This window comes from Haemorhous mexicanus, chromosome 21, assembly GCF_027477595.1.
Source record: "Haemorhous mexicanus isolate bHaeMex1 chromosome 21, bHaeMex1.pri, whole genome shotgun sequence".
Taxonomy (NCBI): Eukaryota; Metazoa; Chordata; class Aves; order Passeriformes; family Fringillidae; genus Haemorhous; species Haemorhous mexicanus.
Window position 1 is genome coordinate 3,522,471 of NC_082361.1, and position 23,396 is coordinate 3,545,866.

Sequence of the window (23,396 nt, forward strand, 5' to 3'; positions counted from 1 at the left end):
AGCTTGGCTCCTCTGCCTGTTGATCACATGGGGGTGATTCACCCCCTTAATGGGTTGATTTCGTGTTGGTTAGGTGTCTGTGAGGAATTTGCAGAAAAAGTGAAGAGTTGCCTAAAGATACCTTCAATTTATCACTGCATTTTGCAGTGAAGGTGTAAAAAGAAGGGAAGTTAATTGGCTGGCTCAGCAGATGAAGGATGTAGGTGATGCAGCTGGAAAAATGAAGCAGATTTTTATTTTTCTCTTCTTAAGCCCCCGTGCTGCCAGGAGCAAGACCATTTGGAGTCCTCAGGCTTCAGAATCCCTGGTGATTTTGGATAAAATAATCTTTTTTTTGCTGTAGCCAAAGGCAGGGTGTTTTAAAAGAGAAACTTGATGTTGCTCTGCCAGTCAACCTTGCTGGATAACCACAGGTTTGGAAGGGATCTTGTAGATCCTCCAGACTGGGTAGGGACACCTTCCTCCATCCCGGGTTGTTCTAAGCCCTGTCCAACCTTCCAGGGACACTTCTGGGGATGGAGCAGCTACATCTTCTCTGGGCAGACCCTCCCCACCCTCACAGGGAAGAATTCCCTCCCAGTATCCCATCTGACCCTGCCCTCTGCCAGTTCACAGCCATCCCCCTTGTCCTGTTGCTGTAACTCGTGTCCCTTCTGCAGGGATCCAAATGGGCTCGTGCTGGAAAGGGTTAAATGTTCAACACTGGGCTTCTGTGCAGCATCAGCTGTAATTCACATTTCCCTTCACCTTGAAAGGGAAACGTCCTGCTTGAGTTTTGCAGCCCTTCTGCAGGGTCACCTTGGGAGAAAGTTGTTTTTCAAAGGGGCCTTGTGCTCCTGGCGTGCAGCTGAGAACACAGGAGCCCTCGCTGGGCACCAGAGCCTGACATCCTCAGAAAGAGCTGAGGATAATCCAGATAAAATCCTGCCTGGCCTTGCAGGGCGAGCTTCTCACTCCCTGCTTGTCGGAGTGGCAGGGGTGGGACAGTCAGGATGGATGGAGAGCAGAGATCTCTGAAGCCAGGGCTTGGAGTTTGGGGTTTATTGCAGGGCCCTGCTGGGAGCTGCCAGCCACAGCTCGGAGCAGTAAAGAGAAGTAAAGAGAGTGGTAAAGAGAGAGAAGGCAAGAGCCTGGTGAAAAGGATGAGAGAGAAGAATTAAAGCAAAAGGGAAAGAGAGAATAAAGTTCCCGTTATAATACAATAAATTTTCTTCTGTGCTGAATATTCTAATTCTCACTAACCAATCTAGTACAAAATACAAATCCTACAGCATTTACATACAGCCTATTAGAATCATTACATTACCATACTGTGTTACATTTTAAACCCTAAAAACTCCTCTTTGGACCCCTTCTGCTAAGCCTAAAAACTACTCTTTGGAAACCCTAAAAACTCCTCTTTGGACCCCTTCTGCTAAGCCTAAAAACTACTCTTTGGAAACCCTAAAAACTCCTCTTTGGGCCCTTCTGCCTAGCCAGCAGGGTCTGCTCTGACCCTTGGAGCTGCCTGCAAGCAGAGGATGTTATTTCATCATTACCTTCAGCCAGCCACACCACTGTTTTCCAGTTGTTCAGTAACTAAAGTATCTCAAATCTTGCTTTCATTTCAGTCTCTCTGATAGTTTCCACATTCTCAAAATCTTTTGCCAGGCAATCATGTTTATAAGGCTTTCCTGTTTCATCTTCCCCAACACCTGCCCCCTTGCCTTGCATTGAACTCGGGAAATCCCAGTTGTAATTTGTGCCTGTCTCGCTGACTTTTCCCCTCCTTTTCTCCTTTTTCTCCCCCAGTTTCTGTGTTTGAAGAACATCCGGACCTTCCTGAAGGTGTGCCACGACAAGTTTGGGCTGAGGAACAGCGACCTCTTTGACCCCTTTGACCTCTTTGACGTGCGGGATTTCGGGAAGGTGAGAGTTACCTCCGAGCTCCTGGGGAGGGATGGCTCTGCCCTGGGCTGCTCCCTGGCTTTGGGATGAAAACACAAAGGTTTTGTGGTTTTCTGAGCAGCCCCTGGGAATTGGGCACCAGTTCCCCTGTGCTTGTGGTGTGTTTAGGATTCTGCTGTGTCCGCAGTGTGTTTAGGGGTTAAAACCCTAAATTTAGGGGTTAAAAACCTAAAATGGGTTGAGTCTGCTGTGTCCTCAGTGAAGGGTGACCAAGCCTTCAAGTATTCTGCTTCAGGTGAAAAACTCTCAGGGATCAGTCTCTAAAGGATGTGACCTGTGCTAATGTTTGTCACTCGGGGTCACCACATGTGGAATTTGCAGGTAACTGACGTGGGAAGGGATGAGAATCTTGACTTCATGTTTCAGAAGGTTGATTTATTATTTTGTGATATGTATTATATGAAAGAAAATGGTATATTAAAGCTACACTGAAGAATAGAAGAAGGATTTCATTAGAAGGCTTGAAAGGAATAGAAAGGAATGATAAAATCTTGTGACTGACCAGAGAGTCTGAGACAGCTGGACTGTGATTGGTCATTAATTAAAAACAACCACATGAGACCAATCAAAGATGCACCTGTTGCATTCCACAGCAGCAGATAATCATTGTTTACATTTCGTTTTTGAGTCTTCTCAGCTTCTTAAGAGAAAAATCTTAGCAAAAAGATTTTTCATAACATATATCCATAGCAGTGACCCATGTGTTTTTGAGAAGAACCAAACCTTGCCTGGGGCCCACACCTCACTCACTGCCACCTGTGCAGAGCAAAATAAACTTTGCTGAAATCACCCCTGATTTTTGTCACGTGGCCACAGAGTGTCTGTGGGGTCAGGGAGTTTCATGGCAGGGTGGAATGAGTGCCCTGAGCTTCTCAGAAATGTGCTGGCTGTAAGTGATGGTTGGCACCAAATACCAAACTAGGAAAGCTCTGCCTGGTTTTGACAAGTGGCTCTTGTTCTGATCCCCTGCCTTTGACACCAACTGCATCAGGGCTGATGGATTCAGGGCTCAGGGAAGCCATTACCCAGGACAATTGCTATATTCTTCAGCAGAAAAGGTGATTAAAGATTTATTAAAGCTCTGTATTGTTTTACCTGTTTCGAGCTGCCAGACATAAGCTGCTGGAAGGCATCTTCCCTTCTGGTTATCCAAGGAGTAGATTTTCACTGCTGATGGGGACATATTATTTGATATTTATTGCCTAATTTATTTCTGGACCATTATGTGGAATGTGCAATTGCAGTGCCTTGTTTTATGAGGTTTTTTTTGATTTATGGAATACAAGAAGGCAGTTGTTGTTCTGGGAATATGAATGCACAGAAGGAACCTTTTGGGCTGGGGAAGGAACTGCTGCTAATTAAAATGCTGCTTTATTGTCACATTGTCTCTTGCTTTGTGCAGCTTCAAATTGCCTCTGATGCCTGGTGTTAAACACTGCTGGATCACATCAGCTGATGAGCACAGTTTGCTTTTCCTTGTTCTGCTCTTCCCTCCCCCTGGTCACTTTTTGGGGCTGCACTCAGCTTTGTGACTGGAGGAGGTGATTTGCCACTCCCTCTTTGCTCAGGGCAATCTGGTTTTTTTAGGAGACTTGGGAAAGAAATGTGTCATAAACTTCCCAGAGATCCAAATGTGCTTTGTTGCCTGCATCGTGCTTGTTTTCACGTTGTTGTCATCCTCAACCAGCCATAGAAAATGTGGGAAGCACAGACTCTCTATACAAAAACCCAATTTTTTCTTCTTTATCAGCTCGGTGGAGCTATCAGCTGTCCAGCTCTGCACCACCCTAAATCCCTCTGGAAGCCTGTCAAAACATTCCCATTGTCTTCAGCACCTTTCATTCCCACTTTATCCTCAGATCTGTGTTCAACAGTGGCAAAGCAAATAAACAGGGAAAAATCTGCTGTTGACCAGAGCTCCCTTTCTGTTTGGAGTCACAGCAAGAGCAAAAGGAGCCTCTAATTCACCTCCCCACTGGCCAAACACAGACTTCACACACACAATTCTTCCTGGAGCTATTCACTCCTGAGATCAATGGTGTTTCTTGGGTTACAAGACACTTACACCGTGGTGTAGGAGGCGTTTCTGGTGGGACACAGTGACAGGGAGTTTAATTGCCCAGGGATTTTGGTGGAGTGGGGCTGGGTGTTTCCTTCCTGGATGCCACTGGGATCCAGAAAAGAGAGAGTTATTCCTCTCCTCCGAACCAAAAGGCCACTGGGACAGCAATTACCAGCAGTTTTTGGGATTGCTGGGGTGTAATTACTGAGGAGAAAGGAGGGGACTTGGTGCCAACCTCTGCGTAAAGGGCTCTGCATCTTCGGGGTTTTTTAGTGTTAGAAAACCACTGGTGCTTTAAAAGAGGCTGAAAAATCAGATCCCTCAGTGCTGCCTTGCCCAGCTGTTATTCTGAGAGAGCTTTCCATGTTTCCATCACTCCTTTTGGCTCCTGAGCCAGGGCTCCTGCAAGGAGGAGCTGCCATGGGAGCAGTGAGCCCCTTCCAGCCCTGCCTGGGGGCTCCCCAACTCCAGGTTTGCTCCTGGTTTTGCTTCTTCCTTGAGTTGTAAGCTTGGGGAGGTGCTTTTTGCTGTCAGCAGGGTCCAGCTGGTGAGATGGGATCATGAACCATGTGGGCTTCTCCAGCCAAAATCCCAGTGGAGCTGGGAGCTCCAGGCTGTGGGATGTTGGGGAATGGGGTGCTCAGGCTCTGCCAGCTGGGTGCATCCCATTCCCTGTGATCTGCAGTGTCCCCCAGCTCCCCAGGGGAGCCCAAAGGCCACTTCCAATTGCTCATGGCCAGCTGAAACTGCTGACAGGCAGCTCTTTGCCCCATGCCCAGTTTTTAAGCAATCCTGCTGTGCTGGGAGCTGGGCTGTGTTTCATGGCAGAGGTGAACCCTGAGATGCTGGTGCTTGTCTTTCTACCCATTCCCCTTCAACAGATATATTAATTATTTTTGAATATCTGATCCCTTTAAAGTGGTTCAGATCTCTCCATAAATCACCAGTGGCATCTGCAGAAGTGATTTTTCCATGGCTGCAGGATGCAGGAGTAAAAGCCCAGTTAATATTGCCTCATCCCTAACTAGGGTCTGATTCTGCAGGCTTGCTGTCAGTACAGCCTGGCTCTTCAAAAAGAAATAAAATAAAAAGCTGGTGCCCATGTAGTGTGTGTTGTTACACATTGAGTAGCAGTGATGGTATAAAATCAAACTCTTATTGGACTTGCTAATTTATTGGCAGCCACTGTAATGACATAAAATGTACATAAATATGGATTAAACTCTTTATTACTCTATTAGTCAGCGTGATGGTAGCCAGGTTCATTAAAAGGAGTTACTCATTTTAAATAACTTGCAGTAATGTACAATTTTTTTAAGAAGAAATATAGCTCAAATATTCATAAACCTGTGGAGCGTGCCATTTATTAGCCTCCCTCTCCTCTCTGCCCTCCTGACGTGGATTTCATCGCCCTGAATTCCTTTTCAAGTTCTTGCTCTCTTTGAAAAAGGCTTTTTTTGGCAAGATTAGGGTCTTCCCTGCCTTGCCCCACAGATAGGAAACCCTGCAGCTCTAAAAATGGAAAAGGGAAGCGATTCACAGGGCAGCTGAAGGAGGAGGAGGTGCTGGGAGTGAGATTAAAATCGTGTTTTCCACTCTGCTGCTGCTCCAGAGGCTGAAGAGGGGAACCTGTGTGGGGTGACATCCACCACCTCCCCAACCCCCTGCTTTGGCCACTTGGAGCATCCATGGCAATGCCCAAAGCTCCAGAACAACTCCAGCAAGGCATTAAAACAGCCAAAACCATCAGCCAGAGATCTGCACCCACCCCACAGCTGGAGCAGGGCTTGGAGCAGGCTCTGGATCAATTCTTCCTCTCAGCTGAACCCAGGGGCTTTTTGGCTGCTGTGTGGCAGGGCCAGGGCTCAAAGGAGATTTATTTTGGGGGGCTGAAGTGCCAGGGAGGTGCCCTGAGCCTGGCACAGTGGCTGTGCCAAGAGCTGCCTTGGAGGGGGACTGAAAGCAGGGTTAAAGCAAAAGGGTGTCCTTTGTAAATTTGGGGTAATTGTTCCAAAATTGCTCCAGATCTTCAGGGTGGTTTTGAGTGTTGCCTTCCTCCTGCTGGTGGGCTGGTGTGGATCCCTCCTGGCAAGCCCTGGGGGGATCCAGGCTGTCCTCACTGGGTGCTCCTTGTCCCCAAGTGAGGGATTCCCCCTGTGCAATCCATGGGATGGGTTGGGACAGCTCTGAGCTGCCCCAGTCCCTTTCTGTCACACCCCAAATGCTGCCAGAGGCTCAGAAAACTCCAATTTCTCTTTGCTTTCAGACAGGGGGGTGGGGAGTGCTGTCAGAATTATTTAAGGGATTCATAACTGAGAGTTGGTGCTTGCTGTTTCTGTTTCTCTGCTGAGAATTCCCCTCCCTGCAGCATCTCTAACCCATCTAGGAGCCTCTAGCCCTGCAGCAGTATTTTTAAAGGTGCCTTTTTAACACAGTTTGGGCAGAGAAAAGGGAGGGATTTATATGAATTAATATAAAAAGGCAGTATTTTTAAAGCAGTGTTTTTAAGGGTGCCTTTTTAACACAGTTTGGGCAGAGAAAAGGGAGGGATTTATATGAATTAATATAAAAACTGCAGAGAAAAGGGAAGAATTTAAAGGGGGCAGAGAAAAGGGAGGGATTTATATGAATTAATATAAAAACTGCAGAGAAAAGGGAAGAATTTAAAGGGGGCAGAGAAAAGGGAGGGATTTATATGAATTAATATAAAAACTGCAGAAATTCCAGATCTACAGCTGCTGTAAACCCCGTGCCAGCTGTGACCTGCTGCTGCTGTTTGGAGCAGCTCCTCCTCTCCCATTTTGACTTTTAGGGTTTTTTTCTGACCCCTGCAGCCAAGAGCACATGAAAAGCTGTGTGTTTTCTCTCTGCACCGTGGAGTGCATGAAGCAATTGTGTCTGGGAGCAGAGCAGGGCTTGCCAGCCAGGCTGGGTGTCCCACCCCAGCCCTGCCCCTTATTTTAACAAATCCCCAGAGGTCCAGGCAGCCTGGATGGAGTTTCCCGTGTCGTGGTGGCTGTGCCAGCTCCTCAGATGGCTCTGTGGCATTGGCTGTGTGCCCAGGGGGATCCTGTGGCAGCTGGGAGCATCTCAGCTTGCTGTGTCACAGGGTGGGTGGGGAGGGAAATGAGGAGAGTTCTCCAAAAGAAGGGTGTGTATGTTTTATCTTTGGTTTTTTTTTTTTGAATTCCCAAGGGAGCAGCAGAGTAACTGGCCTGCCATGAGATTTTTGTGTCATTGCATGGAAGAAACACATTTAACTCCTTGCCTGCCCTGTGGTTGGTGACTGAGCCACATATTCACCCTGTGCCCACCCCAGGGTTTTCCCCAGAGCCTTTGGGACTGCATTTCTGCCTGAGGGAGAATTCCCAGCTCTGGGAAGTGCATGGAAGGTGGGGAAGGCAGCCCTGGATGCCTGTGCAGGGCTGTGCCTGCCCACAGCTGATGATTAACTCCCCTGCAGGAGCTCTGGGTGATGGTTTGTGTTTTAATGCCTTGCTGGAGTCCTTCTGGGCATTGCCATGGATGCTCCAAGTGGCCAAAGCAGGGGGTTGGGGAGGGGGTGGATGTCACCCCACACAGGTTCCCCTCTTCAGCCTCTCTTGGTTTTGTGCACCTGGTTTAAAGTGTGCAGATCTCTGCAGAGGAGGGGTGCAGGAGTGGAGCTTTGGGGAGTTTTCTCAAGGAAAAAAAAATTTAAAAAAAGAGGAAAGATTGTTCCCCTTGTAGAGAATTTACTCAGACATTGCAGAGTGCACTGAGAGTAAAAGTGGGAGGATTTTGAGTGCACTGAGAATAAAAATGGGAGGATTTTGTGCAGACTCTGGGTGATTTCCTGTGACAAGCTCTGCTCAAAGACAAAACAACTGGAGGTTGTGCTGGGGGGACTGACAGAAATAAAAGCTTGGAGAGGCAGGGTGTGAGACAGATCCTGCCTGTACCTGAGCCTGATGGAGTGCAGCAGAGAGAAACTCGCTCTTCCAAGCCAGTGGGCTGCAAAGATGATTGGGGAAAAATGGAATTTATTTCTTTCATGCGGAAATAGTCCCTGTACAGAGAGATTTATCAAAGGGACCTCTGTGCTCCAGCAGCAGGGCTGAGCTCACAGCTCGCTGCAGATGTGAGCTGAGCTGACTGAGTGCCACTTTCAGCAGCTCTGAGTAACCATTGTGCACTGTCCTGAACCCCCCACGCCAGCCCTGCTCCCAGGCTGGCCTCTCACAAGCCACACTTGCACAGAAAATGAGGTTTTATTTCCAAAAAAATGAATTTTCTGGGCCTTGGAATGAAGCTGGCAGTGTGGGCTGTGCTGGAGTTCCCTGGAGAGGATGCTCCAGGGCCAGGGAGGTGTTAGAGATGGATCCCCCAACATCTGGGTTTGTCTGGTTCTGTTTCCTTTTTCAGCTGGGATATTCCATCCAGTTAAAATAGAGATATTTAATTGTAATAGATTATAATAGAGATATTTCAGCAGTTTTAATAGAGATATTTAATGGTAATAGATTATAATAGGGATATTTCAGCAGCTCTGAGTAACCACTGTGCCATGTCCTGAACCCCCCACGCCAGCCCTGCTCCCAGGCTGGCCTCTCACAAGCCACACTTGCACAGAAAATGAGGTTTTATTTCTAAAAAAAATGAATTTTCTGGGCTTTGGAATGAAGCTGGCTGTGTGGGCTGTGCTGGAGTTCCCTGGAGAGGATGCTCCAGGGCCAGAGAGGTGTTAGAGATGGATCCTCCAACATCTGGGTTTGTCTGGTTCTGTTTCCTTTTTCAGCTGGGATGTTCCATCCAGTTAAAATAGAGATATTTAATTTCTCCTGTTATAATAGAGATATTTCTCCTGTTATAATAGAGATATTTCAGCAGTTTTAATAGAGATATTTAATGGTAATAGATTATAATAGGGATATTTCAGCAGCTCTGAGTAACCACTGTGCCATGTCCTGAACCCCCCATGCCAGCCCTGCTCCCAGGCTGGCCTCTCACAAGCCACACTTGCACAGAAAATGAGGTTTTATTTCTAAAAAAATGAATTTTCTGAGCTTTGGAATGAAGCTGGCAGTGTGGTCTGTGCTGGAGTTCCCTGGAGAGGATGCTCCAGGGCCAGGGAGGTGTTAGAGATGGATCCCCCAACATCTGGGTTTGTCTGGTTCTGTTTCCTTTTTCAGCTGGGATATTCCATCCAGTTAAAATAGAGATATTTAATTGTAATAGATTATAATAGAGATATTTCAGCAGTTTTAATAGAGATATTTAATGGTAATAGATTATAATAGGGATATTTCAGCAGCTCTGAGTAACCACTGTGCCATGTCCTGAACCCCCCACGCCAGCCCTGCTCCCAGGCTGGCCTCTCACAAGCCACACTTGCACAGAAAATGAGGTTTTATTTCTAAAAAATGAATTTTCTGGGCTTTGGAATGAAGCTGGCAGTGTGGGCTGTGCTGGAGTTCCCTGGAGAGGATGCTCCAGGGCCAGAGAGGTGTTAGAGATGGATCCCCCAACATCTGGGTTTGTCTGGTTCTGTTCCCTTTTTCAGCTGGGGTGCTCCATCCTGTTAAAATAGAGATATTTTATGTGTATTCAGATGATGCAACAGTTGGGGTGCTCTGATTTTTGTAGGTGTAGATGGCAGCTGTTCTGTGAGAATCTGGTTTTTGGGGACTGCGTGCCCAGTGGGATTAGGCTTCAATGTCTGTTTCTTCATTAAAAGAGCAGAGATTTATTCTTCATGAAAGAATAGAGATTTATTCATGAAAGAGCAGAGATTTATTACTCACTGGGAGTGTCTGAAGCAGGACCTTGAGTTGAATTTGCTTGTCTGGAGACACAAAAAGCCCCACTGACCTTCATGAGGGGCTGAAGGAGCTGGGCCTGGCTCACCAGCCCCATGTTGGATCTGGGAATTAGAAATTTCATGTAAAAACACTCCTGCATGGGAGAATGGAGAGCTGGGAAGGGCAGAAGGTTTTGGTTGAAGTCCAGCCTGCAGGGATCCTGTGAAGGGCTCTTGCCTTGGGGCCTCACTTGACTCTGGGTGTTTGCTCAGCCCTTTTCCTCATCCAGCCAAGTCTCCCTGGGAGCTCTGCTGCCCTCCCTCCCCCTCACCCTTTTTTATTTTTTTTCCCCCATAATATTGTTCTAATTACTGGAGTGTGAGGAATTGACTCCTAAAATGCCTCTTGGCAAATTCCACTTGTGCACTGATGGAATGTCCAGCCTGTCCTGGGACCAGACTTCCCCCTCCAGCCAAACTGGGACATGGGGCTTGTTCCTCTGGCTGGGGATCCTAAAATCCAGCAGGAGGTGGGAAAGGGAGGAGGAAAGGAGGGGATGGGGAGGGCAAAGGGTTAACACGTGTTGGCTGCCATCCTGCAGGGCTGTGTGCTCACAGGGCTGTTTCTCCTGGGGAGCTGCCAGATGTGGTTTTGATTTTTTTGGGGCTAAACAGGGGCAGGCTGGGCCAGCTGTGGGTGCAGAGCTCTGAGGAGGAGCTCAGGGAAGGGCTTGGCAGGGGCTGAGGGTTCTGGGGGTGCCCAGTCCTGAGCCCTGCAGGGAGCAGAGGGTTTTGGGATGGTTCTTTGTGGCCTTTCCCTCCTCACCATGGCTGTCCCTTAAGGAAGGGGTTCCTGGCTCTTCTGGACCTTCTGCTCCCTGGCTGCAGCATGGACTTGCAGAGGATTCAGGGGCTGTGCTTTAGGTACTTTCAAAGTGAATTATTTTAAAACCAGCACTACTGTAAGGCTGTTTCTGGAGGTTTGGGTTTTTTTGTTTTTTTTTTTTTGGTTTTTTTTTTTTTTTTTTTTTTTTTTCCCCAAGTGAGAAAGGAGCACCTTGTGCAATGCTTCAGGCTTTTTCTGCATTTATAAGGGCATAAAAACCTGAAAAATGACACTGAAAACTCAGTTAATGAGTAATTGCAAGGTTTGCAGGGCTGAGAAGAATGCCAGGGAGGAGGTTTTGTTCAGAATGCTGGACCAGCTTTGGACCAGGTCCTGATTCCAGAGCACTCGTGGTGGATCCAGCGAGCAGAACTGTGCAGGAAAATGACAAATTTTGTCATTTTCCTGCCCCTGAGCCTGCAGCAGGGCTGGGATGGAGGGGGGAAGGGGACAGAGGGAAGCACGGTGGCTTTGGCTGCCCTGGCAAATCCTCCTTTGGGGTGAACCCCTGCAGGAATCCTCCTGGAAGGGTGGATTTGGGCTGCACAGGCATTTGGATGGATCCCAGCTGATTTTTCTGGACCAGGGAGCCCAGACTGATCCCCATGACTGCTGTGTGTGGGACAGGGCAGGGGACACTTGTGTGACAACATCCACATCCTCTGTGCCCCTCGCTGGGGCCTGGCAGAGGGGTGCCCCAGCCTCCATCTCCCTCTGTGCTGGGGACACCTCTCCCACTCCCCAGCTGCTCTGGGGACATCCAGGGGTTGCAGTGTCCCCTGCAGGAGCACTGGGCACATCCCTGACTCCTTCTTTTAGTGGTGGGCCTGGCAGGGCAGGGTGGATGCTCGAGCTGGGTGGTCTTGGGGGTCTTTTCCCAGCTCAGGGACTGCATGGATGTGTGATTTTAATGCTCCTCTCCTCTCTCAATGGCTCACAGAAGGGCAGTTACCCTTCAGAGGAGCAGCAGAGCCTGGACCTGGCCCAGCTCAGCCCCCTGCTCTGGCAGCTCAGCACTTCTCACCTTGCTGAGGGGGGAGTTTAAAGAGCAAGGGAAGGTTGAGAGACCCGGGCAGGGCTGCTCAGCTTTGGGATTCGTGTTTTCACAGTGCCAGGGACCTCCAAAATGAGGGAAAGGGCAGTGCTGGGAAACCTGGAAGCAGCTAACATGGGATGATGCTGCTTTCTGGAAGCAGAGTTCTGTGCTGGGGGCTGTTCCTTCTGTGAAGTGTCAGCCTGAGCTGCAGCAGACACTTCCAGCAGGTCCAACAGGGTGTGAAATGGCCCCAAACCCATCTGACTCCAGGCACTTCACTCTCCCCAGCTGCTTTTCCAGCTCTGCCTTGCCACAGAAAGGCTTGTAAGGAGGGAAGAATCAATGAAAATGAAGTTCCTGGTGGTGGGAGCTGTCTGGAGAACAAGCAGACCTTTAGATTCTTGTGTCTCTTTTGTGGTTTTCCCTCCCTTCTATTTCTAGGTCCATTAAATCCATTTTTTACCTTGTTCTCCACTGAAACATAAATGAGTAAATGAGGTAACAAGGGCACACTTAAGGAAAAATGAGGCATGACCATAAATAGGAGTGACCCAGCTGAAGGGAAGGTCAGGTCAGAGACATTACCCACTTGTGTTCATTAAGGGTGCCAGGCTGCAGTTCAGAATCCTGCTTTAGGACTTAGGAAATTACTTGGAGGACCCGTGGAGAGAGATGAGAGCTGCAAAAAATGGAGAGAGAAACATTTTCCTTCCCGTTGTTTGCAGAGGGTGAAGTGGAAGAGGGTTTTTGATTTGTGATGTGTGATTAGCTTGGAATTCTGGGGGGAAAAACAAACAGGCTTAGAGGAGGCTCTGGCTCTTGGGGTGGTTCTGCTGGGGGGAGGCAGGGCTGTTTGATTTCCTGCCCCTTGGTATGTGAAAAGTGCATAAAGGGGCAGTTTGGATCCTGAAATTTGGATTTGGGGTGCCAAGGCTGGGGCAGAACCTGCCCCCCCATCTCTGGTGGTTTCTGCTGAGGAATACTGAAGGGAAGGGCATGGAGGTGTTCAGAAAACAGAAATAAGCTGGAGACAGACCAACTCCCTGCTCTGTGGGACTGAGAAGGTTTTGCAGAGCTGTTGGATGTGGTGGTTTTTTCCAGGGCTTTGCTGCCTGTCACTGTCCCTGCTCCTGTCCCCCTGCCTGGAGCTCCCCAGGTGTCCTGCCAGGTGATGGCAGGGAGAAAAGGCAGCACAGAGAAATTCCTCTTTGTGGCAGCAAGCAGGAGAGTGGGGATTTATCCTGGAGATTAACTGGGCTGCTCTTCTCAGTTTGCCTTTCCTGCCACGGAATTCAGTCCTGTGAGCTCCACAGATCTGCAGAAGGTGAGGTGATAAAGCTGCTTAAATCCCCTTTTGGATTTGGGAGGGACAGTGGTAATTCCCCTGGTGATGAGGTTTATTTTTCTCCATTAGTACCTGGTTTTGAAGAGTTTCTTTTCTTCCCCTTGCTCAAGGCTGGGCTTTCAGAAAAGCCTCTTCTGGAGGAGACTTAGTGTGTGCACACACCACGTGAAGTCAGCAAGGGCTCAACTTCAAAGTGAGGCATGTGGATAAATATTATCCTGACTCGAGGCTACTATTTATTCTTTTTCTTCCAAAACAAAACACATTCACACATGCCTTCTCAAGACTTGGGATTAATTATTATTTTTTTTTTTTTAACCACTATATGTTCACTCTGCTTTGCTCAGATCATCCCACCTCATCTGCCTCTCTCAGGTGGGTGGGGTCTGCAAAAATTTCAGCAATTTTTGAATATTGAGGGGAAGATTGTGTAGCCAGGGCCGAAATCTTCCACTCTTAGGCTCAAAATCCTCTGCTCCTGTTTGTGTGGTTTCCATGGGTCACCAGAGTGGGATGGGAGAGCCCAGGGAGATGGAAATGAAATTTGGAGAGTTGGGAGAAATTTGGTTCAGCTGAACATGAGTTATGCCAGTACTGAGTAGGATTTATTCCCTAGAAGTGCCTGCAACAGGCAAATCCCTGCATCCCAGGCATCCAAAAAAAAGCCACTTTCACTAAAAATCAGCCTGGTTAATTCTACCTCAAAAGCCTCAGGAGCAATTCCTGATATCCCAGACAATTCCTGGCTGTGGGATCACCATCCCAGCTGCGTCTGCTCCGACCCCCCGTGCAGGGCAGAGCCTTCATGCATAGGAAATAATCCAATAAAACAATTCCATGCCATGTTTTATGTATGAGGAGGCACGGGGCTGTCAATAATCTTCCATGTTTTTTAATGCCAGCTCTCTGGGTGCTGCTGCTCGTGGCTGATGACACCAATTAATTGGATTGTTTGGAAATAATCTCGAGCGCCGTGCGATTTGCACGGCCCCAGCCCTTCTGCTTTCTAATGATTTCTCTATTAATTTCACTGCTGCCAAGAAGCTGGGGCTGCCTTTCAAGTGGAAAGGGAAACATGACCTAATACCATGGATAAAATATTAGTGAGGGTGAATTAAATCCCTGTTAGCAGTGGTGGGACCCCAGCCCCTAAAGACACAGGAGCTGCTGGAGCGTGGCAGAGAGAAAAGAGCTGCACATGCTGCATGTGGATGCACCAGTGTGGAGCAATAAGTTCTTGAACAGCTTTAAAATTCATGGAGAACCAGTGGGGTCTTTGTCCCCTCCTGCTCCAGCTGGTTTTTGGCTGGTTGAAAAAGAGCTGACAGGGAGAAATTCAGTGTCTCCCTGTGGGATGGGCATGTCCCTCTGGAGCTGGGGTTGTGCTTTGCCTTGATTCCTATTTTTTGCTTTGATTTGAGTGTGGTGAACTCCTTGGCAGTGCTGCCTTTGTCACCTCGTGTCCACCTGAAGCTCCATGGAGGCTCTCCCCAACCAGCAGGACAGAGCCATTAATTTTCCTGGTTTTCAGCATCACAAACCTCAAGCTGTGCTCAGAGCTTGCCTTTTTATCCACCAATGTAGCAGAAATCCCCCCCCAAAAAGGCTTATACACAAGATACAGTCATCCTATCCCATCCAAATCTCCTCATCCCATCCCATCCAAACCTCATCCCAAACCTCCTGATGCCATCCTGTCCCATCCCATTCTGTCCCATCCCAACTTCCTCATCCCATCCCATCCCAAACCTCCCCATCCCATCCTGTCCCATCCCGTCCCATCCCATCCAAACCTCATCCCATCCAAACCTCATCCCATCCCAACCTCATCCCATCCCATCCCATCCCATCCCATCCCATCCCATCCCATCCCATCCCATCCCATCCCATCCCATCCCATCCCATCCCATCCCATCCCATCCCATCCCATCCCAAACCTCCCCATCCCATCCTGTCCCGTCCCATCCTGTCCCATCCCATCTCATCCCATCCCATCCAAACCTTCTTATCCCATCCAAACCTCCTCATCCCAGCCCAAATCTCCTCATCCCATCCCATCCCATCCCATCCCATCAAAACCTCATCCCATCGCAAATCTCCTCATCCCATCCCATCCCATCCCATCCCATCCCATCCCAACCTCATCCCATCCCATCCCATCCCATCCCATCCCATCCCATCCCATCCCATCCCATCCCACCCCACCCCACCCCACCCCATCCCCAAACCCTTTCAGAGCCAGGACCAGGATGCAATCAGGACATTCCCCCTGTGCTGCCTTCCTTGCCTTCCTCTCCCTGGTGCACTCCAGTCCTGTGGCACAGGGAGCAGTGTTGCAGCTCCTGGCCCTTTTAAATATGCACGAACCTCTCAGGGAGAGGCAGAGTGATGGAGGCAGAAGGGAGCTGTGCCATTTCCCAGCCTGGGTGTCTCTGTTCCCCCTGTCCAGATCATCACTCACAGGCAAACCAAATGTTTCTGTTCCTCTGCTTATGGATTTTTATTATTATTATTATTAATTTTATTTTTTTCAGGAGTTCACAGCGAGCTGCTGGTGCAGTTCCTACCTCTGGGTGTTTTCTGCTCCTTGGCAGGCTCAGGCTGGGTGGTGACTCAGGAAAATGAGCTTTAATCCTGGGATTTTGGTGATAAACCTGCAGATTTTTATTTGTTCTGCTTGGTTTGTGAGAGTTGGGTTTGTTTGTCCCACGTTCTCACTCAGATTTGTCCCTCCAGGTGAACGTGGTGGGATTTCTCAGGGATAAATGACTTTGTGTGTTGTTATATATTCTTAGTCATTTTCCCTGGGGTAAATGACTTGGTGTGGTATTTATATTATAAATATAACTTAGAATATTATTTATATTATAACTTAGTATGTTATTTATATTATAAATACTGCTATAACCCATGGATAGCCAGGATCTGTTCCTCAAGCACTCACAGCACAGCAAAGCATCTTCCTCACTGTCACAGCAAGTCAAGGGGATTTCTCATTTTATTTAATTCTCCAGACAAACTCTTCATTAAAAAAAAAAACCTCCTAATTTTGGCTGAAATGCAACTGATAATTTTGTTTAAAAATCATATTAGTTGAGATTAATTTTCTTTAATTTTTACACAGGGTGCTTTGTCTTCCTTAAAAATTACATTTAATCTGGGGAGATTTTTATCCTGAGAGCTGGGAACTGTGCAGAAATGCAGCAGCAGCAAACCTGTGTCCCACTCTCCTTCCTGGCATCCCCCAAAATGAATAATTCAGCCCCTGGGATGTCTGGGAAGTCACACAAAGGAGGTGACACCCCTTTTTATCAGCCCTGAAGGTCACATGGAGGGGGTGACACCCATTTTTATCATTCCTTGGCAGTCACAGCTGGACAGGTCATTCCTGAGGGGAAGAGTTAAACCTTGGGATGAGATTTTTGCATGGAATTTCTTCTCCATGCCTGGAATTTCTTCTCCATGCATGGAATTTCTTCTCCATGCCTGGAATTTCTTCTCCATGCATGGAATTTCTTCTCCATGCCTGGAACTTCTCCATGCATGGAATTTGTTCTCCATGCATGGAATTTGTTCTCCATGCCTGGAATTTCTTCTCCATGCCTGGAATTTCTTCTCCATGCCTGGAATTTCTTCTCCATGCATGGAATTTCTTCTCCATGCCTGGAACTTCTCCATGCATGGAATTTGTTCTCCATGCATGGAATTTGTTCTCCATGCATGGAATTTCTTCTCCATGCCTGGAATTTCTTCTCCATGCATGGAACTTCTTCTCCATGCATGGAATTTCTTCTCCATGCCTGGAACTTCTTCTCCATGCCTGGAATTTCTTCTCCATGCATGGAATTTCTTCTCCATGCATGGAATTTCTTCTCCATGCCTGGAATTTCTTCTCCATGCATGGAATTTCATCTCCATGCCTGGAATTTCTTCTCCATGCCTGGAATTTCTTTTCCATGCCTGGAATTTCTTCTCCATGCATGGAATTTCTTCTCCATGCCTGGAATTTCTTCTCCATGCATGGAATTTCTTCTCCATGCCTGGAACTTCTTCTCCATGCATGGAATTTCTTCTCCATGCATGGAATTTCTTCTCCATGCCTGGAATTTCATCTCCATGCATGGAACTTCTTCTCCATGCATGGAACTTCTTCTCCATGGAAGTGCTGGCAGGGTCAGGGCTTCTGGAGGTTGTGGAGTTTGGGATGTGCAGCGTGAATTTGTCACCACCACACTGGTGGCATGGGTTGATTTTTGGTTTTTTGGAGCTGGGGAGGGCAGGAAAAAGAGGAGAAGAGGCAGGGATGGGCAGGATTTGCTTTCAGGGAAGGCTCAGCTCACCCAGGGGGTGTTGGGGTGAGGTGTTTCCTGTTTGATGTGTGTGTTACAGGAGCAGCCTTGGCTCTCAAATAATCGATTTTCTCGGGTTCTTCAGGCTCTGGACCATGGAAAATGTGGGGGCCTTTGGCTTGCAGCCTCCTCCCCAGGGCAGGGGATCGATACAGCTCAATTCCAGCTCCAGCCTGGGGTTTGTGCTTCTTCCAGAAGGACCTGGGGAGAAAAGAGGCCCTTTAAAGAAAATTACTGCCTTGCCTATCGGCTGAAAACAAAAGTCTTTTGTCCTGTCAGTCAGGGGAGGCTTTATCTTGTCAATCACTGGGAAAATGCTTCCCTTGCACTTCTGCCAGGCTTTGCACACAGTGGGTTTCTCCTCCAGTCACACAAGCCAGTGTTGGGCACGGTAGCTTTTAATAAAAAAAAATAGAAATTACATTTAAAAATATATAAATTACATTAAAAAATGTATAACATTTACATTAAAATATATAAAATACATTAAATATAAAAAATACATTAAAAGTATATAAATTACATGAAAATATATAAAAATTACATTAAAATATATACAAAATGTCATAAAATATATAAAAATTACATTAAAATATATACAAAATTTCATGAAATATATAAAAATACATTAAAATATATTAAAAATTACATTAAAATATATACAAAATTTCATTAAAATATATAAAAATTACATTAAAATATATATAACATTTCATAAAATATATAAAAATTACATTAAAATATATGTAGAAATTACACTAAAAATATATAAATTACATTAAAATATATATAAAATTACATAAAAATATATAAAAATCACATTAAAATATATATAAAATTTACATGAAAATATATAAAATTACATAAAATATTAAAAACTACATTAATATATATAAAATTTACATTAAAATATATAAAAATTACATTAAAATATATAAAAACTACATAAAAATATATAAAAGTTACACTAACATATATAAAAATTACATTAAAATATATATAAAAGTACATAAAATATATAAGAATTACATTTAAAATATATTAAAATTACACAAAAATAAATACTGATGTTTTATCAGTATTTAGACTTGAGAGAAGGTAGTGATGGAAGTCAGAGGGCAGATCTCAGGCAGGAGGGAGGGGGCTGCAATTTGTGCCTGTGAGGAACCCCCAGGAGCACTCCAGGGTGTTTGCAGAGCCCAGATCAAGCTGCTTCTGTCCCTGGAGCAGGACTCACCTGGCCCTGGTCACAGGCTGGGCTCTGTGCTTTGTTTGGAGTCATTTGGGAGTTGATTTAAAATCCCCAGAGCACCCAGCCCTGGGGAAAGCTGAGGTGAGAGGAACCCCTGGGTGCTCTGAGGAATCCCTGGGTGCTTTGGAGAGTCCTGTTTTATAAACCCCAGAGTTTTGGGGAGTCCTGTTTAATAAATCCTAGAGCTTTGGAGAGTCCAGTTTAAAAACCCCAGAGCTTTGGAGAGTCCTGTTTTATAAACCCCAGAGTTTTGGAGAGTCCTGTTTTATAAAAACCCCAGAGTTTTGGGGAGTCCTGTTTTATAAAAACCCCAGAGTTTTGGGGAGTCCTGTTTTAAAAACCTGAGTTTTGGGCAGTCCTGTTTAATAAACCCCAGAGCTTTGGAGAGTCAAGTTTAAAAAACCCAGAGTTTTGAGGAGTCCCGTTTTAAAAACCCTAAAATTTTGGGGAGTCCTGTTTTAAAAACCTGAGTTTTGGGGAGTCCTGTTTAATAAAGCCCTGACTTTTGGAGATTCCTGTTTTAAAAACCCCAGAGCACCCAGCCCTGGAGGGAGCTGCAGTGAGAGGAACCCCTGGGTGATTTGGAGAGTCCAGTTTAAAAACCCCAGAGTTTTGGGGAGTCCTGTTTTAAAAACTCCAGAGCACCCAGCCCTGGGGAGATCTGCAGTGTGAGGAACCCCTGGGTGCTCTGGGAACCCCTGGGTGCTCTGAGGAACCCCTGGGTGCTCTGAGGAACCCCTGGGTGCTCCGAGAACCCCTGGGTGCTCAGAGGAACCCCTGGGTGCTCTGGGAACCCCTGGGTGCTCCGAGGAACCCCTGGGTGCTCCGAGGAACCCCTGGGTGCTCTGGGAACCCCTGGGTGCTCCGAGGAACCCCTGGGTGCTCCAGGGAACCCCTGGGTGCTCTGGGAACCCCTGGGTGCTCTGAGGAACCCCTGGGTGCTCCGAGAACCCCTGGGTGCTCAGAGGAACCCCTGGGTGCTCTGGGAACCCCTGGGTGCTCAGAGGAACCCCTGGGTGCTCTGAGGAACCCCTGGGTGCTCTGGGAACCCCTGGGTGCTCAGAGGACCCCCTGGGTGCTCCGAGGAACCCCTGGGTGCTCTGGGAACCCCTGGGTGCTCTGGGAACCCCTGGGTGCTCCGAGGAACCCCTGGGTGCTCTGGGAACCCCTGGGTGCTCCAGGAACCCCTGGGTGCTCTGGGACCCCCTGGGTGCTCTGGGAACCCCTGGGTGCTCCAGGAACCCCTGGGTGCTCTGGGACCCCCTGGGTGCTCCGGGAACCCCTGGGTGCTCTGGGAACCCCTGGGTGCTCTGGGAACCCCTGGGTGCTCCGGGGAACCCCTGGGTGCTCTGAGGAACCCCTGGGTGCTCTGAGGAACCCTGGGTGCTCCGGGGAACCCCTGGGTGCTCTGAGGAACCCCTGGGTGCTCTGGGAACCCCTGGGTGCTCCGAGGAACCCCTGGGTGCTCTGGGAACCCCTGGGTGCTCCGAGAACCCCTGGGTGCTCAGAGGAACCCCTGGGTGCTCTGGGAACCCCTGGGTGCTCAGAGGAACCCCTGGGTGCTCTGAGGAACCCCTGGGTGCTCTGGGAACCCCTGGGTGCTCAGAGGACCCCCTGGGTGCTCCGAGGAACCCCTGGGTGCTCTGGGAACCCCTGGGTGCTCTGGGAACCCCTGGGTGCTCCGAGGAACCCCTGGGTGCTCTGGGAACCCCTGGGTGCTCCAGGAACCCCTGGGTGCTCTGGGACCCCCTGGGTGCTCTGGGAACCCCTGGGTGCTCCAGGAACCCCTGGGTGCTCCGGGAACCCCTGGGTGCTCCGGGAACCCCTGGGTGCTCTGGGAACCCCTGGGTGCTCCGGGAACCCCTGGGTGCTCTGGGAACCCCTGGGTGCTCTGAGGAACCCCTGGGTGCTCTGAGGAACCCTGGGTGCTCCGGGGAACCCCTGGGTGCTCTGAGGAACCCCTGGGTGCTCTGGGAACCCCTGGGTGCTCCGAGGAACCCCTGGGTGCTCTGGGAACCCCTGGGTGCTCCAAGGAACCCCTGGGTGCTCCAGGGAACCCCTGGGTGCTCCGGGGAACCCCTGGGTGCTCTGAGGAACCCCTGGGTGCTCCGAGGAACCCCTGGGTGCTCTGAGGAGCCCCTGGGTGCTCTGGGAACCCCTGGGTGCTCCGAGGAACCCCTGGGTGCTCTGAGGAACCCCTGGGTGCTCTGGGAACCCCTGGGTGCTCCGGGACCCCCTGGGTGCTCCGAGGAACCCCTGGGTGCTCTGGGAACCCCTGGGTGCTCTGAGGAACCCCTGGGTGCTCTGAGGAGCCCCTGGGTGCTCTGAGGAACCCCTGGGTGCTCTGGGAACCCCTGGGTGCTCCGAGGAACCCCTGGGTGCTCCGAGGAACCCCTGGGTGCTCTGGGAACCCCTGGGTGCTCTGAGGAGCCCCTGGGTGCTCTGGGAACCCCTGGGTGCTCCGGGACCCCCTGGGTGCTCCAAGGAACCCCTGGGTGCTCCGAGGAACCCCTGGGTGCTCTGGGAACCCCTGGGTGCTCCAAGGAACCCCTGGGTGCTCCGAGGAACCCCTGGGTGCTCTGAGGAACCCCTGGGTGCTCCGGGACCCTCTGGGTGCTCTGGGAACCCCTGGGTGCTCCGAGGAACCCCTGGGTGCTCTGGGAACCCCTGGGTGCTCTGGGAACCCCTGGGTGCTCCGAGGAACCCTTGGGTGCTCAGAGGAACCCCTGGGTGCTCTGGGAACCCCTGGGTGCTCCAGGAACCCCTGGGTGCTCTGGGAACCCCTGGGTGCTCACAGGAACCCCTGGGTGCTCTGGGAACCCCTGGGTGCTCCAAGGAACCCCTGGGTGCTCTGGGAACCCCTGGGTGCTCTGGGACCCCCTGGGTGCTCTGGGAACCCCTGGGTGCTCCGAGGAACCCCTGAGTGCTCTGGGAACCCCTGGGTGCTCCGAGGAACCCCTGGGTGCTCTGGGAACCCCTGGGTGCTCTGGGAACCCCTGGGTGCTCTGGGAACCCCTGGGTGCTCTGCAGAGCCCTGCCCTGGCACCCACCTCCTCCCATCCAGCATCCCCCCCCTCCCTGCCCACCAGACAAGGACAGATGGACCTGGCACTGCCTCTCGCTGCCCTGAATGCAGATCTGTCTCAGCCAGGCTTTTCTTCCTGGAAGACAAATACCACTCACCCTGCTGGGTTTTCACACCAGTCTTTTGTTTCTTTCCCTCCTGAGCTGCAACAAAAGCCTCAGAGCTCTGGGAGCAGTAATTAGTTTTGCTGTTATTTCCCATAGAACTCACCTCTGGAGCACTGTGGGTGCCAGCAGCCACATCCAGGAGAATGGCCCCAGGGCTGAATTTGCATTTCTGATGCAGAAATTCACATTAATTCCATGCATCCAGCGATTCCAGTGGGCAGAGGATCATTCCTTATCAGGGGCTGTTGGGATCCTTGGCTGCAGCTGCCAAATTCTTTGGAAACTTGACAGAAACAACCCCAAATAATCCCCAGGTGGGATGTGTGCCTCTGGAAGTGCCTGTGTCCTCTGCCATGGAGGGCTTTGATGCCCTGGCCTTCAAAGTCTCACCTGGGCACTGCTTCCCTCCATGATTGCACCTTCTTGGGAGTTCATTCAATTTTTATCTCCGTGTTTTCTGGCTGCTCCTGAGCCGATTGCTGTCAGCCAGACTTTGTGTTTGGCTTTAATTTGTGGCAATAGTAAAAGTGGATGATTTTCCATCCCTCTCTCTTCATCCTCGAGTATCCCACAGCTCTTGGTGAGTGGAAATCTCCTGCCAGCACCAGGAGATGCCTTGAGGAGCACAGGTTTGATAAACAAAGGGTTTTGTCTCTGCCTGTGGAGCTGAGGCTCCCAAAGAGGAGCAGATGGCACTGGGAGCATCTTCTTGGTGACAGCCAGGCACCCAGGAGGTCACACTTGGAGGGTTTTCAGGGTTTTGGGCAAGGTTTGCACGTTGTGTTTCTCAGCTGGCTTTGCTCCTGTTGATACAGAGCACCACAAAACTTCTCATCCACTGTTCATCACCTTTTTTGTATCGAAAAAAGAGATTTTTTTTTTTTTTTTTTTTTGGTGCTGGTTCCAGTGCTGCTGTGTGAGGAGGTGGCTGTGGTGCGTTTAGTGTCTGGCTCTGAAATGACATTTTCCACCTCCAAAGCCCAAACCTTCAGGGGTCTGAGGCACCTTTGGTGAGGAGAATCCCCAAACTGCAGCGAGACAGGGCAGAAGGAAGCAGAGGGAAGAGATCTCCTGCAGGAAATTGCAGCTTGCTGCCTGACCCCAGGGTGTGTTTGTGAGTGCTGGCTGCCTTAGGGGTGCCTCTTTGCTGTTCCTTCCCATGTCCAGCCCTCTCCTGCTTTCCAGGAGCTTCCCCTGCCCCAAATCTCTGGGACACTCATTACCCACATCCAAAATTGCTGCTCTTCATCAAAATTCATCAAAATTACCCCTTCAACAATGAGGAGCTCCTGTGGAGTGTTTGCTGAGGAGGAGAGGACTGAGCATCTGCTGTGGCTTTGTTGGGAGGAGGAAGGTAAAACAGACCAAAAAAAAAAGGCAGAAAATCAGCTCCTTGTTCAAATCCCCACCTCCTCTGCCTCATCACTTGGGTTTTGGTAATTGCTTTAATCTGCACTTGGGCTTTCCTGGCAGGAGAAGGATTTTTCAGTGGCTGTCATTTCTTTGTTCCTGGTTGTTTCCAAACTCATTACTCCTGGCATTTATTCA

At 49.2% G+C, this 23,396-nt stretch overlaps 1 protein-coding gene and 1 long non-coding RNA gene across 3 annotated transcripts in view; both read left to right on the top strand.

Annotated features, from left to right (window-relative positions):
* VAV2 (vav guanine nucleotide exchange factor 2) overlaps window positions 1-23,396 on the top strand; it is a 126,559-nt gene that overhangs the window by 31,636 nt on the left and 71,527 nt on the right. The window contains exon 2 of one of the 2 annotated variants that reach the window (XM_059864946.1): window positions 1,792-1,908. The exons of the other annotated variant lie outside the window; for it this stretch is intronic. Within the exon in view, the coding sequence (XP_059720929.1) occupies window positions 1,792-1,908 (117 nt within the window). The remainder of the gene's footprint in view (window positions 1-1,791; window positions 1,909-23,396) is intronic. 2 annotated transcript variants of the gene reach the window in all.
* Window positions 2,153-23,396, top strand: part of LOC132336947 (uncharacterized) — a 31,706-nt gene continuing 10,462 nt past the window's right edge. The window contains exon 1 of the long non-coding RNA XR_009489040.1: window positions 2,153-2,268. This is a non-coding gene — a long non-coding RNA (uncharacterized LOC132336947). The remainder of the gene's footprint in view (window positions 2,269-23,396) is intronic.